Consider the following 16,118-nt stretch of genomic DNA (forward strand, 5'->3'; position numbering starts at 1 on the left):
GCAAATAGTGCATTCTCAGCTGTAAGTTTCATTGAAGATATACCCCAAACTATCCCTGAATTAATGAAAAGGGATGACTGGCCTAAATGGAAAGCTACAATTCAGGAAGAATTGGCAGCACTAGAAGAGAATAATACATGGAGTTTGGTAAATAGTATTCCAACCGGTTTTAGACCAATTAATTCCATGTGGGTATTTGGAATCAAAGATGGAGAATCCACAAGACGATACAAGGCAAGGTTAGTTGCTAAAGGTTGCTCTCAAAGGTATGGTTTTGATTACCAAGAAACCTTTGCACCTGTAGCGAAGATAACCATTAGAACTATTCTCTCTATAGCCGTTGTTAGAAAAATGCTGGTACATCAGATGGATGTTAAGACAGCTTTTCTCAATGGGAATTTAGATGAAGAAGTTCACATGAAATTGCCATGTGACGAAGATGGGAATAGTGCGATTTGTCGTTTGAATAGGAGTCTGTATGGATTAAAACAGGCTGGAAGAAGCTGGAACCTATGCTTTGACGAAGTCATGATAAAGCTGGGATTTTTTAAGCTGTCTAGCGATTTCTGTGTATACATACTTAAAAACTTCAAATTGTATGTTGTACTTTATGTGGATGACATCCTTATTGTTTCTAATGATATTGCTAGAGTCAATTGGATGAAGCAAGAGTTATCGAAGAAATTTCAAATGAATGATTTAGGAGAAGTCAAGATTTATTTGGGATTAGAAATCGACAGAAGCTAAGAGAAACAAGAAATGAAGATTTCTCAAAACAATTATGTTGATAAAGTTCTATATCGATTTGGTATGCATGATTGCAAGCCAGTTGCAACACCTATGGATGCAAATGTAAAATGGGAAGCATCAGAAAGCAATAGAACGGAGGAGCCGTATAAAGCTTTGTTGGGGTGTTTGCAGTATTTAGCATCAATGTCTCGTCCTGATATCAGCGCAGCTGTGAGTATCCTGAGCAAGTTCCAAAGTTGTGCATCAGAGGAGCACTGGAATGTATTGAAGAGAATTCTTTGATATTTGCAAGGTACAAAGGATCTATATCTTTTCTATAGTTATCATGATAAGGCAAGAGCATTGGAAGGATATGCAGATGCCGACTATTGAAATAGTTATAAAGATAGGAGGTCGACGAAGAGACAACCTACAGTAAGTCTCTCTTCAACAAAGGCTGAACTGATTTCCCTATGTAATGGGGCAAAAGAAGGAATTTGGTTATCAAGTTTAATACGTGAGATAGGAATTGAGTCATGTCCTTTCACGATTTTTGAGGATAACATTCCTTGTATTCGGATTGCTGAAAAGCCAAGGAAGCATCAGCGAACGAAGCATATCGACATAAAATATATGTATGTTCGAGAGATAATCCAGTCTAAGAAGATGAAGATCCAGTACATTAGAAGTGAAGATCAACTTGCGGACATTCTCACCAAGCCATTACCAAGGACTACGTTCGAGTGGATGACTGCGAGCCTGCTATTACGAAATTGATCAAAAGAAGGAATTTGGTTATCAAGTTTAATACGTGAGATAGGAATTGAGTCATGTCCTTTCACGATTTTTGAGGATAACATTCCTTGTATTCGGATTGCTGAAGATCCAAGGGAGCATCAGCGAACGAAGCATATCGACATAAAATATATGTATGTTCGAGAGATAATCCAGTCTAAGAAGATGAAGATCCAGTACATTAGAAGTCAAGATCAACTTGCGGACATTCTCACCAAGCCATTACCAAGGACTACGTTCGAGAGGATGACTGCGAGCCTGCTATTACGAAATTGAGGGGAAGTGTTGAATTATCAATTTCTTTTAGGATAAGTATTACTTTTTGAACCACCCTAATATTTGAGAGCCACCCTAATGAAACTGGCAGGACTCGACAATAGAATGACAAATTGTATAGCCGAGTTGCGCGCTGTATATGCATGTACAGAGATGCGTGGTAGGAATCGGAACAATGATATTGTGTTTCACATTAGCAATCGCTAACGGACCATGTATGATATTTAGATATAAGATACCAGATTATATGTAATAAATTAACTTTTGGAATCTGACTATACTAAAAGGTATTATTACTATTTGGTGTGTCGATTCAACAACATTGACTGCTATGCACTACTGGGTCTTCTTGACATAAACACACGACGTCGCAATACTCGCTCTCATACATTCCTTCACATTCAGCCTTCGAGAACCAATTACGGGTTAAATGACCCGATGCGTAGTATGTCTCGTGTGTTCAATCGTCGCTATTTTGTGTTTGATTTTAATGTCTCTCGTGTTAGGATAAGGATTTCACTGACCCGAAATGCCACGTACTGGTTATATCTCCTGTGGTCTGAACGGAACCAGCAAATGACGTCTTTCGAGTCCGTCTAAAATATTCGTCGGCTCACAATGATTGAGAGCGATTTCGAAATTCCATCTGCAAACCGTGGTTGCTGCGTGTAATTCTGAGCGAGGTATGGAAAGAAACTTTAGCGGAGCAACTCGTGTTTTAGCACCGACTAAAGAGCATTCAACGACGTCGTTGTATTGATAACGTAAGTAAACCACCGCGGCGAATCCGCTCTTACTTGCATCGACGAATGTATGCATCTGCACGTTCGTATTAGTTCCTACTGGTGTTGTGCTACGGTAGCAACGAGGAATTCCAATTGTTGCTATCTGCGGGAAAGTAGCTAACCACATCTGCCATTTGTGAAACTGCGCGTCCTCGATCGGATCGTCCCATTCAACCTTCGTTCGCCAGATCTCTTGTAGTATCACCTTTAGATACATTAAGATATGGGCGATAAACCCCAACGGATCGAAGATCATCATTAGCGTGCGTAGTACCTCCCTCTTAGTTGGTCGACGATATCCGGAGAAAAGTTTTTTATCATAGCGTGTGAAAATCTTGGAGGTGAAACAGTCTTCGGAAGTGTCCCACCACACGCCAAGAACCTTCTCGGTGACATTGTTGACACCATCATCTAGATTCTTTTCTTGCATTTTCTCTTCGCTCACCGACGCTAAAACTGTTTGCGAATTAGATATCCAGTTCCGCATTTCAAAACCAGCTTTCGTGTGGATTTTTTTCACGTCCTGAACCAGCTTTATTGCTTCCATCGCAGTTTTGACGCTAACGAGCATATCGTCAACGTAGTGTCGTTTATCAATAGCTTGGACTGCCTCTGGATAGTCAAGCTCGGACTTCATACCGTTCTTGTTCTTTACGAACTGTACGATACTCGGTGAACAACAGGCGCCGAACGTCATAACCTGTACTACACAAACTCTCGACTCTATCGCATGCTCATCTTTCCAAAAGAAGCGCTGGCAGTGTTGGTCACCTTTCCGTATTTGCTTGGTGAAACATCGCACGGATGTCACCACACACCGCCACACGAATTTCTAGGAACTGCACCAGTACCGAGAGAAGAGATGTTAGCTGGTCAGGACCCTCAAGCAAGACGGAATTCAAAGACACTCCATGGGCAGTGTCCGCTGCGTCCCACACCAGTCGCATTTTTCCTGGTTTGTTTGGATTGACAACTGGGAAAATCGGCAAGTACCAAACACGGGATTGTGGTGCTTGTAGTTCTGCTTCTGTCAGCTTTCTTATGTAATCTTTAGTGATATGGTCGTAAATTTTCCCCTTTAACGCTTGAGCCAGCACATTATCTTTGTTCATTCGGGTTTCCAAACATCTCCATCTTTTCAACGCCATTACTTTACTATCCGGAAGCCGGACATTATCGTATTTCCAAGGAAGCCCGGCTTTATTTTTATTTAAGGAAACGTTATTTTTTGTAGAGTAAGCAGTTTAAAGCCGTTATGTGTACCTTTAGTGGTGTCCCGGAAGAATTTTCGTTTTTCCGAAAATCCGGTTTTCCGGGTTCATATTCCAAAAAAAAAAACAAACTGCGAATATGCGTATAGTTAAAAGAAAGCAGGGATATAAACTTTAGAATTTTTTTCTTGCAGTGGCCAGCTAGCTTGTTGCTAAAAACCATGGAGGAAAAAAATCTGCATATTTTAATGAGTTTGCTGAATTAAAAGAACAGATTTACATAGTGTAATTGAGTTTCAGGGGACCAACTTTTACGCAGGCTCAGCCATTTTTACTATAACTGAGTAAAAGCTTCGTACATTTACTTCGTACGCCAATGAGATGTATGAAAAAAAAATAACATTCGAATATCGTTTAACGGTAAAGTTTCAAAGTTTTGTTATCTCGAAGAAAGCCCCATGTTAAATTTCAGCTAAATCGGACTTTGGGAACACGTGTTATCGATGTTTCAACTTTTTGACTAATGAAAAAAATGCACATCGATTTTTTTTATACCAAATGCCTTGAAAATTCATGAAACGTCGAATCTACGGTAACTAATCGGATTTCTTTTTGGAAAAAATCAACTTTCTGGCGCTTAAAAATTTTTGAGCTGGGGCCAATGGAACAAATCGTTTAGCGGTAGAGCTGATAATTTTTTTTTTTAAAGACGAAACTTTTGAGCCCTATCACTAAACAAACTTCGAAAAATCTGTTTTGTATTGTATTTGTTGTTTATTGTTGTTTATTTGTATAAAATCATCTGACTACACATGGTCTTAATGATCTAATGTAAAACATATAAAATATCACATTCTGCCTCGAATACGCCGATGGAAGGTTTTTGTTGACACGTTGAAATCAAACAAATGGTAAACATCTTGGAATCGTCGGCTTATAGTAATCATAGGGTCGTTGTCGCCATATACAGTGTTCCTAGATGGTTGTCGTAGTCATTGCCTGGACCTTAGAATGCGTTGAGGTGCGTAGATTTGAAGTTGACTAAGCAACACGGGACTGTCGATCTCAGATTGTAAAATTTTAGCTCCAAAACCTGCTTGGTTGGCATTTCGACGATTGACTAATGTTTCGATGCCGATTAATGCACATCGATCTTCATAGGAAGGGAAGTCGTGAGGGCGCCTCCAGGGAAGATTTCGTAACGCGTATCGGACAAACTTATGCTGCACTGACTCAATTCTGGCAATCCACACCTCCTCATAGGGCGACCATACAATAGAAGCGAATTCAAGAATGGACCGAACCAAAGAGCAGTACAATGCGCGTAGGCATAGTGGAACGGTGAAGTCAGCAGCAACTTTGGAAATGAAGCCAAGTTGGCGGTTGGCTTTCTCTACTATTGAGGAATAGTGCATTTTGAAGGTAAGTTGATAATCCAACAGAACACCTAAGTCCTTGATTTGCTCGACTCGATTCAAAATAATTCCGTCGATGGAGTAATTGAACAGAACAGGTTTTTTACTCGCCGATATAATATTACACAGCATTTCGTTATGCTAATCACAAGATGGTTTAGTTGACACCATTTGGTAAAGCTCTTGAGCATGTCTTGTAGATAGTAACAGTCGTCCAACTTGCGAACGGCGAGGTAAATTTTCAAATCATCCGCATAGATCAGCACACATCCGCTCGGTAGAACCAGAGAGACATCGTTGAAAAAAAGAGCGAATAAAACTGGTCCCAGACACTGCGGACTGAACGTTGCCGATTCAGCCGATCCTATCTTTACGTATAGCTTTCGGTTTGTCAAGTAGGATTTCAACCAGTCACATAGTCTACCCGAGAAGCCGAGACGTCGAAATTTGGCATCCAATATTTCACGGTCTACCGTGTCAAAAGCAGCTTTAATGTCCGTATATATCGTGTCAATTTGCGCACCACTGTCCATATTGTTTATGCAGAAGGAGGTAAACTCACATAGGTTTGATTCAACAGAACACTTGGGGAAGAATCCATGTTGAGATGGCGTGATATAGCATTTACATGCTTCAAGAATCGCTTTGTTAAGAATGACCTCAAAGCATTTCGATCCAGCAGACAGTGAAGTTATCCCACGATAATTGGTAATATCCGTTTTGTCTCCTTTTTTGTATACTGGCGTCATGCATGAGCTTTTCCAGATTGTAGGGAACGTTCGACTTTGCAAGGAAAGATTGAAAATTGCTAGCAGAGGTTCAACCAGAACACCAGCGCACTTTTTCAGCACGCATGATGGAATGCCGTCTGGCCCAGCAATGGATGCAGACTTTAACTTCGCTAAAGCCGTTACAACCATATCAGCATTGATAGTGAAAACATCGAAGTCAACAGCATCTACAGGAACATTAGAAGTGGCGTTACTAGTATCAGGATCAAGGCGTGTTGTAGCAGAGTTGAAAACATCTCTGAAATGTGATGCGAAAAGTTCTCACTTTTCATCAGCTGTAGAAGCGGTCAAATCTCCCAGCTTCATACATGTAGGTAGACCATAATCCTTCCGCTTCGTGTTTACAAATGACCAGAACTGTTTCGGATTCCTGCGTAAATTGTTTTCTGTTCGATTTACATGTCGCCTGTAGAGCAGTCGGTTGTAGCATCGGTATACACGGCTCGCTTCCTCAAATTGATGTTTTGAAAATTGGTTTTTCTGTCGACAGTATAGTTTGAGCATTTTCGAACGGTGTCGCTTCAGATTTCTCAATCGCGCATTGGACCAAGGTGGTTTTTTTGGAGGTCTGAACGGAGGCACCACCTCAGAAAAGCAGCCATGCAATTTGGCTGTGAAGGCACTAACAGCTTCATCAACATTCACACTTGAGTATATGTCCGACCAATCAATCTGGGAGAGCAATCTATTTAGGGCATCGAAATCAGTTTTCCGAAAATCCAATTCCAAACCGACATCGTCGTCGTAATGAGCAACTGCAGGAGGAAACTTAACGATTAGCGAAAGATCCGGATGATCAGGATCTGGGCGAACAACGGATTCGAGAGCCTCTTCAGCAGTGCTGATAGTAGTAACAGAATCAGAAGTGTAAATAAGGTCAAGAATTCGGTTCCTGAAGTTGCGAACTCCGTTACGTTGTCGCAAACTGCAAAACGACAAACCATCGAGTAATGTGCGACAAGCTCGTGTCAAGTACGACAAAAGTGGATCAGCGAATAGGAAACCGCCTGAAGCTGCACTCCATTCAACGTGAGGTTGGTTGAAGTCACCAAAGAGGATTATATCGGCACGGTAAGAGCAGCTCATTATTTCATCAACAGTAGCCAAATGCAGTCGCACATAGTCGCAATCTTTACTTTTGTCTGGCGGGATATAGATAACACCGAGGAAAATTTGTATTCGAGCTCGACGTAGAGACCGCTATTGATTAGCGAAACTGTGTATCTTCCACTTAATTTCTTCAAATGTTCAAATGTCTTGAGGGTGCGACCATGTGCGATCGAAAAACTAAGGACAGAAGAGAGTTTTTAAAAGTTCTACTCTGAAGCAACATTGAAGAAATTACAGCGTTAGAAATCCAGCTTCGAGAGCCACCTCATTTAAAACCAATGTCAACCAACGATACTGAGATATTCTATTCACGAAAAAATACTGATAAAATTCAACCGTCAGCCTAAATTCTAAATTTTACGTAGGCATTGTGCGACCGTGAGTGGCGCTGTGAGTGACGTTGTGCCTCCGGCTTCTGTTTTGATTATAGTTAAATTGAAAAAGGTATACATGGTGTAGCATGATCGTTAAGATATTTACATTTCGTAAGCCACAGGTCGTTCGACTACTTATAATTAGGACGCTTGGTTATTGTTCTGAACGATAATAAGGATGTTTAGTTTTGTTTGGTTTGGCTCATAATAAGAATGCTCTAGAATGCTAGGTTATTACAACTCAGCGGTAAGCTAATGCTCCAGTTTATGCTAAAATTGTTTTGATTCTCTACAGTATTGAGTAAGCTCGGCGGCAAACTATGGTTTTTAGCCTGAATTCTGATGCATCGTGACGGAACATTGGGTAATCTTCGCGGGGTGTGACGTCACATCTCCCCACTCTCCCGAGGTGGTTGTTATCGCGATGAGATAACGGCCTAATGCCTAGTTATGTTGGTTTTTTTTTTTTTGGTGCGTCTTATTTACATAATATTTCTTCTTCTTTTTTTTCTTACTGTTCTGCACAACATATTACATACAATTTGTATGGTGTTTTCCTATTCATTACTAATTTTGGCCTCGAACTTACGTAGCTTATGGTCGGCTCTTGTTAACGCGATTCTGTACTGTTGTTTGTTTGGCTCATCAACAGCCGGAAGTTTTCTTTGTATTCACCTTTCCGTTTTTCGTTAAGGGGTTTTGTGTTTGAATATATCTTGTGATATATTAGACTCAGCATGCGTTACTTCGTGTTTTCCTCTGAATTACTTTAAAAAAAATACAGCCCGTCACCCTGAGGTGCTCAGGTGCCTGCGCTGTCGTAACTAATAACATCCAATATCGTGTTCCAATAAACATACTCTGCCGTCAACTGAAATTCATATAATCAGTCATAATAACGTTTAAGTTGGTTATTATGAGCTTTCTCTAAACGGTTTCCGTTCTTGATTACTGTGGTCATTTCACTTGGGAATTCCACTACTTCATAAGGTCCTCTCCACATATTCTGGAGCTTTTGACCTGGTCCTGTCGGGACTGATTTCACTAAAACTAAATCGCCATACATGGGCTGCCATTCATTTGCCTTTCTATCATAAACTTGCTTGCGCTTTTCCTTCGAATCCTTTAGGTTGGCCTTCGCGTTTGCGTGGAGGTCAAAAAATATTTTTTTTCATCTCTTGTGTATATGTTTCATATGTCAAATTGTCCACTCCATTCCGCTTGTAAATGGAGGTGGGAATGCGTGCTGTACGTCCATACAACAATTCGAAAGGGGTGTACCCCGTTGATGAGTTTACTGAAGTATTATACTTAAACGTAAAAAATGGGAGTAATTTATCCCACGTGTGCGGTTTTCCACCAATGAATTGCTTAAGGTAAGTTTTTAACTCACGATTTGATCTCTCCACCAAGTTAGCCTGTGGGTGATATGGGCTAGTGGCAATTTTCTTGATCTTCAAAATCTTGCACACATCTTTCATGAGTGCGCTCACGAAATTTGCACCATTATCCGTAACTAATTCTAACGGTGCCCCAAATTTGCATATATAGTTTTCCACAAAAGTTTCAGCTACTGTGTAGCTCTCTTGATTCGGCATTGGTGCCGCGATCAAGTATCTAGTCAAATCGTCTTGCATGACTAATCCATATTTGTTCCCGCTATAAGACTCGGGTAACACAACTATATATAAGTTTATCAAATGGTTCCGAAGCAGTTGTCGTAATCTGCATTGGAATCCTGTTGGACTTACAAATTTTGTTCTTCTGGCAGGACTCACACTGCCGCACATAATTCTCAATATCTCGCTTCATAGTGGCCCACGTAAATAGTGTGTCAATCCTTTGGCGCATTCGTCGCGCTCCAACATGCCCTCCTAAGGGTGCATCGTGAAATTCTTTCAAAATTGTTTCTATCTGATCCGGCGCAACCAGCGTACGCTCGCTATCAGCATTATATAGTATAATTTGCTTCTTTAGCTTACCCGCTATAAATTGAATCATTTGTAAAATCTCCCGTTGTTTGATTTTTCTAAATGATATTAAACGAATTACCCCAGCAGCTTTCACAGCCGTGGGACTCCTATTGAAACTTTCTAAAAACAGTGAAAAGAATTTCCGGCAGTCGATTAATGAGTTTCCGCTGCCGTCTAATATAAAACCGCCTACCTTTTTGTCTTTTAATTTGAGTACACCATCCTCTACGTATTCTTTCAGTCCTTGTGACAGCTGATACAGTGTCTGAAGTTCTCTGTATGCCGTCCGACTGTTTAAAATGACAAGACGAGCTTCGATATTTCTCTCATCCAATATTCTCTTCGAGACTTCCACCGTCTCGTTTGGTATCAGGCCATCTGATAATGCCAGGGAAAAATCATCATACGAAATGTTGACGAGTTGTTGCTCATCCTCGTCCTCAGCGATGTCCGCAATGTCTATGGTACTCAAATCTTGTGTTGTGCCCTGTAATTCATCTGAAGTGTTTTTCTGCTGCTCTAGCAGGCGTTTCTGCTGGCGCGTTATCATTGCTATCTGCCTGTGGGGAGCACTTTCTTGCCCCTGACATGTCCCATCTGACAAACGTGACAAAAAATCTGCGACTACATTCTCGCTTCCTTGTTTGTACCTGATGCTGCATTCTAAACCCTGCAACTTCAGTCTCAATCTTGTCAGCGTTGGAGATGTCTCTTTGAGCCTCCAAATCGCTATAAGTGGTTTGTGGTCCGTGTAAACGATAAACTTTCGACCAAAAATGTAATGTTTGAAATATTCTATGGCCCATACAATTGCCAATAGTTCTTTTTCTATAATATGATACCTTGTTTCTGAACCTACAAGTGCCCGACTCGCGAATGCGATCGGCCGGTGCATAGATTTTTCATTTGACAAGACGGCACCAATAGCATTATTGCTAGCGTCCGTCGTAATAACAAAAGTGTCTTGATAATCTGGCCGAACTAAACCTGGCTCTGTTATCAGTGCGTTTCTAAGGAATTCGAACGCTTCCTGGCTTTCTTTTCCCCACACAAATTTAGCGTCTTTCTTCAACAAATCATTCAGCGGCTTGCGCTTCTCCGCGATGTTTGGGATAAATTTCCCGTAAAAATTCACTGTACCCAAAGACGATCTTATACCTTTCACGTTAGTGGGTGGCTTAAGGCTTTGTATGGCCTGTATATTTGCATTTGTGGGCTTAATGCCCTTTTCACTAACGACATGTCCCAAATATTCTATCTCTCTCTTTAGAAGCTGACATTTCGCTGGTTCAATTTTTAGATTATGTCTACGCAAAGCTTGTAATACCTTGCGCAAGTTGTCATTGTGGTCGGCGATAGTGTCACCGAAAACTATAATATCATCGAGGTAAACAAAAGCCTTCACATCCCCGATCTCAAACAAAACGGTATTCATTAGTTTTTGAAAGGTTGAAGGACTGTTCTTCAACCCCATTGGCATTCGCGTAAATTCAAAATGGCCTTTTGGTGTGGAAAACGCCGTTTTAGCCGCATCTCGGCGGTCGATCGGGACTTGGTAGAAACCCGATTTTAAATCAATTGAGGAGAAATATTTTGCTCCTCCAACATTATCCAATATGAAGTCTACCACAATTCTGTATCTTTTATTACCGTCAGCATCCGGTTTTTTTGGTACACATAGTACCGGTGCATTCCAGGGACTAGTGCTGGGTCTTATGATACCCTGCGCCCTCATATCATCGATTTCCTTGTTTATATGCCTTTTTGTGGCCTCGGGAAATCTATGTTGTCTCTTGTTAATCGGGACTTCCGATGGCGTCTCGATAGTGTGTACGGCGGCGTCAGTCGTAGTCCATCTGTCGCCTTCGAAAAAGAAAATGTCTGCAAAGCTTTCAACTATATTCTTCACTGTCTTAAATTCCATTTCAGGCAAGTGGGTCAAATTCAACACTTGCCGTAGTTTTTCAATTCTTGCCATACCTTTTGACTCTGGTGTCAGCTTGTGCTCCAACAGGTCATAGTCAAGCCTCGAGCCTAGGTCTAACTCGGGCATTATAATATTTTTCGAGTCAAGAAAATTGTTCTCCGGCTCTTTATTCGGATATATTTGGTGCTCCCTATTTATTTCGTTTTTGTCCACGTCAGCCTCATTGCGGGCTGTGTTACTAGTATCTCGCAGCTCGTTCTGCACAATGACTCTATTTCTGGCTGCCATATAAACATGTCGACTAAGGACTTCTTCCTTGGGCATGCTCCACGGACTCAAGTCGTCCGGACCTCTATTGCCGTGTTTCTTGAACACGATGTAATCAAAATTATTCCCAATTTGAAGCGTATACTTTTTTAAAAACTCTGCTCCAGTTATTCCGTCGCTTGGCAAATTTTCTAATATATGAAATTGTGTCGGGATTAGGAAGTCTCCGACTATTAAATCCAACGTAATTGTACCTGAGGTTCGTACAATGTTGCGGCTGATACCTCCAAGAGTAGTTACATTCTGTGTATTTACCGGTACATTCAAACGGTTTACAATGCCTGCATTAATTATATTCGTACATGCGCCTGTATCTCAGATCAGGTTTAACGTAAATTGGACATTCTGCTTAGCCAGCAGCGTTAACATTAAGCACCCTTTGACATCGTAATAGACGCGCTTAGCCACACAAGCGCTGTTATCTCTCATGTGATTGCACGCGGTCTCTCAATCTGATATTTCTTTGTTGCTGGGTTCATCTGTGCACATACGCCAGTCGACGTCCTGACACAATTCTGCGAAGTCATCGCTGAAATACTCTTGTGCAAACGGATCTTTTATACCTTGGTAATTTGTATCCCCCCTTCCAGTATGTCTTATACTCAAAATATTTCGATGTCTGCGGTCGTAGTGATCGGACCGTCCGTTCATTGATCCGGTCTGACCATAATAATTGTGCTGCCTGTTTCTGGCATAGTTCTCCTGATTACGCCAATTCCTAGGAGCGTCGTGGTTGTTATAACTGGGCCGATTCCCGCTATATCTTTCATAATTTCTAGTCCTGCGACTGATATGCTTATCTCCTTTGAACCACCTTTTTCTATAACTCGTACCCGTGTGGTTAATTGAGAGAATATTTCTGCTTCTGATACAATGCTTGAGCGCGGCGTGCTTTTTTTCGACCAATTCTAAGCCACGCAACCGGTTCTCAATATCGGTGAGATGTTTGATCTCCTGTTCATAATTTTCTAAGTAATCAAGCAGCTTTTCTAAATTCAGCGCTTCTCCACCTCCGGCGGCTTCTTTCAATAAGCTGTCGTGCAGCCCTGCTATACAATATAACCGGAGACTCACTATCATACAAGACTTCTCACATTTGTTTTCATAGAAGTCGATTTGTCTCTTAATTTTAAGTACTCTTCTTTTGTATTCAGGGAAGGCCTCATACACTCCCTGCCTCAACGTTTTTACCTGAATAATTACCGCTCCTATAGATATATTTCTCCAAATTCCTTTAATGAATTCTGCTTAACCTGTGGCCAAGCGTATGCGTTGATTCGATGTATTGTGGCAGCAGCTCTGCCTATTAATTTCAATAGAACAATATAAACCAGTGAAGCATGTGATACTCCTTCTGGTATTTCTAGGGCAAAATGTTCAATATGGTAAATGAACGCATCTAGTTCGTCCACCGATCCGTCATATTCTGGGATGCACTTCATGGCATCTTTTTCTGGGAACGTGTACTCCATTTTACAATAAATATTACTCTTCCTGATAAAAGAAATTCTAATGTTTCTTTTGAATAATAATTACAATTTTTGTAAATTATTTCCAAGCATTAATAATAATTGCTTTAAAATATTATCAAAAAAAAAGTACTGTAAAAATATCCGTCTGTAAAGGCTCATGTGGCCTTCTTTCTCTTTTTCTTAGGTATCACTAACGCTTCTGTTAGCCAGATGTGATAACGTAGCGTGACTGACTCTAATTTCTTCGTCGCGCCATCAAAAAATCTGAACACCAAGGTTCGAACCATTTGGTGTTAAAGCTTCAATGTTTATTTCTGTTAATCAATCAAACAATTATCTTAATAATATTTTTACCCCAACATATCTGAGATAAAATAGTAATTTTTTTATATTGTAATTGAACCAATTTTACAACTAATCAAAAATTGTAAATGTTCAAATTAGATGGCGTTAAGAGCTGTTTCATAAGAATATTGCAACATCTGTCTCCTTACGACAACATTCATCATAACATATCTTTGCAGTCTGTTAACATTTTCCCCCGGCGGATATTTAATTGTATCGCCGCGCGCGTTGCGCTTATTGATCTACTTTTTTCTTTGACTTACTAAACATTTCATCGCTACTGAATCGTGTTGCTTATGCTAGCAGAACGTTCTACCATCGGCCATTAAAATTGCTGCATAAAACCGCGACCTTGACCGTGCCTGGCACAGCTGATCGCAATAACACTGTAAAATACGTCACCTATTCAACCTGGTGGCATAAGAACGGGACGACAAGCATTCTAGCGTATGCTACTATACTGTATTAGTGAAGACGCGATCGCAAAGGCTCTCACGCTCTTTTTATATCGCTAACGATAGCGTAGCTCCCAATTTACATACTTGCTGTATGGCTACCAGTGAGCTAAAACTCTTTTTTCAGAACAATTAAGCTGAGTTCCATGTGCGTAACTCTGTCTGTTTGCGTTTTACAATTCTTCTTGCCATCGGTGTTGCCGCTGGCACTGCTATTTAATTAGTCAGGTCGTGCAAATGTCAACTAGTTTATTTCGCTGGTATGAAAAATGAATGAACCTTTTTTGTTATAGGGAAGAAAACCAAGAACTTACCGGTTAAAATTCATTTTCCTGTTGCGACAGATTCGTCTGAAAAAAAAAATCACAGGAGGGTTGTGTGCAAAGCCACGACCGCAAGGTTGAAGTAGAATACTTTTACATAGCTCTACTTACCGGCTGTACATTAACCTACGGCCGGCAAATCGGTTCGCGCCGCTTTTCGCGTTGAGGCCGTTTACATACTGGCGCGTTCTGCGTTGCGGAGACGGTTCGCCTTGCCGTGGATTAATGTACGGCTGTACATTAACCCGCGGCAAGGCGAACCGTCTCCGCAACGCAGAACACGCCAGATGTAAACGGCCTTAGCCTGGCAGAGGCCTAATGCGCACGGCCAACACAATTGAAAGGTGTTTTCACATAGAAAATTAGACACGGCTTTACTGGAGTAAGTGTTGGCAAATGCATCAACCGCTAAGGTGGCAATCCACATACCACGTGGACAGATTTTTAACGATTTTGACCCCCCCCGCTCCCCCTCCATGGACAACAGCCCATATAATGTATAGACCGTGGGCCAACCACCCTCACCCAAAGCTGTCCACGTGGTATGTGGATGGCCCCTAACACCGCCGCTGTCGTACGAAAGCGCGTCGTTTCATGTGGGGAATAATATCCACAACGAAAAATGACGCGCGTCTAAGCACACTCGAACTGTTTCGCCGTGCCGCTTCCATTTACTTCCTTATAACATCGGCCTCATGGAAGTACCAGCTGCACCTACCGCTGAGGCTGTTACCATACTGCTACTGGTACCCAAAGCTATTAACTCTTCAAATTAAGTGTTTTATTTGTCCTCAGAAGAACAATTGTTCAATTCCATATCGGATATAATGCAATCGCATCTCTGTAATATTACCGACAGCAATATTCTTCTAAAAAAAATGATCCAACTTTTCCATTAGAGGAAGTGCCAGCTGATGTACGGCAAAAATCTCGCCCGATCGCTCGCGTTGGCGTTCAGCCTGGCAGAGGCCTGAGAGGTGGTGACCAACCACAGGGCAAGTGATTTGTTTAATTTGAAGGCAGCCACAGGCGCAACCCGCTGACATTGTCTGTTACTGCAGAGTGCTGATATCTGCTGCTCCTGCTGGCAACGTTGTGGAGGTCCATCCAGCTCACCTTCCGACTAATGAATGTAGCCAGTTTTCCCAGAAACATTATTTTATAGCCGAAGGGTACTACGTAATAGACCACGCCTTTCAGTTTAGTTTTACCATTTCCTAATGTTCTTTAGACGAATTATTCCACAATTCGCATTTTATTTTTGTATCCAGCGAATAAACACCGATGGTGCTCTCACACACGCAACGGTTTTAACCCGTATCTTATTGCGGTTTGTAACATCAAGCGATTTCGTTTGCTCGCTGTTGCGTGTTGCATCATGTTGCAACTTGGCAGCTGGGAGACGACGAAATTCTGTTAATGCTGATTGATTGAATCGACTTCATATTAGCTCTGCATAGTAGAACTAACTGTCTTTGTGAATGCAGTCTAACAGGGCAGTTTGTTATTCAAAGTCGGTCATGCTGATCGCAGCCTATGCGCTGCCCCTACAGTGGGAGGTTTACTAAATAAAGTAAAAGTAAAAATTAGACAACTACAACAGATATTGATTGCATCCCGCACAGAATGTCTGCTTGTGTTAATGCCAGAAAATTATTACCCTTCAATTATTTATTTTTTTGCCTTGAAAATGGCATTTTGCGGTTCAAAATCAGTTGCTGATCACAACCTTTCAGCTGCCCTAACAGTGGGAAAATAGAGATACACGGACAACATGCCCTTTGGAAGCTATTTCACATTCAGTAAATTA

The 16,118-nt window shown here is 41.2% G+C and overlaps 1 protein-coding gene across 1 annotated transcript; it reads right to left on the reverse strand.

Annotated features, from left to right (window-relative positions):
* Positions 1-94: 94 nt before the first annotated feature.
* Positions 95-9,298, reverse strand: LOC129728773 (uncharacterized). The gene is made up of 5 exons (XM_055687228.1): positions 9,238-9,298; positions 6,268-7,144; positions 5,337-6,195; positions 2,598-3,243; positions 95-120 (listed from the first exon to the last, which is right to left on the reverse strand). The coding sequence occupies exons 1-5, from the start codon at positions 9,296-9,298 to the stop codon at positions 95-97; spliced, it is 2,469 nt and encodes an 822-aa protein (XP_055543203.1).
* Positions 9,299-16,118: the final 6,820 nt, after the last annotated feature.

Source organism: Wyeomyia smithii, chromosome 3 (assembly GCF_029784165.1).
Source record: "Wyeomyia smithii strain HCP4-BCI-WySm-NY-G18 chromosome 3, ASM2978416v1, whole genome shotgun sequence".
Taxonomy (NCBI): Eukaryota; Metazoa; Arthropoda; class Insecta; order Diptera; family Culicidae; genus Wyeomyia; species Wyeomyia smithii.

Excerpts from the sequence above, each read along its gene's own strand:
- LOC129728773 (XM_055687228.1), bottom strand. The coding sequence starts at position 9,298 with ATGAAGCGAGATATTGAGAATTATGTGCGGCAGTGTGAGTCCTGCCAG. Across the intron at positions 7,145-9,237 it reads CTGCCAGAAGAACAAAATTT|ACAAAAGTAAAGATTGCGAC; the intron begins GTAAGTCCAACA and ends ATATCCCGCCAG. Across the intron at positions 3,244-5,336 it reads TTAGCATAACGAAATGCTGT|TTCGTAAAGAACAAGAACGG; the intron begins GTAATATTATAT and ends AGTATCGTACAG.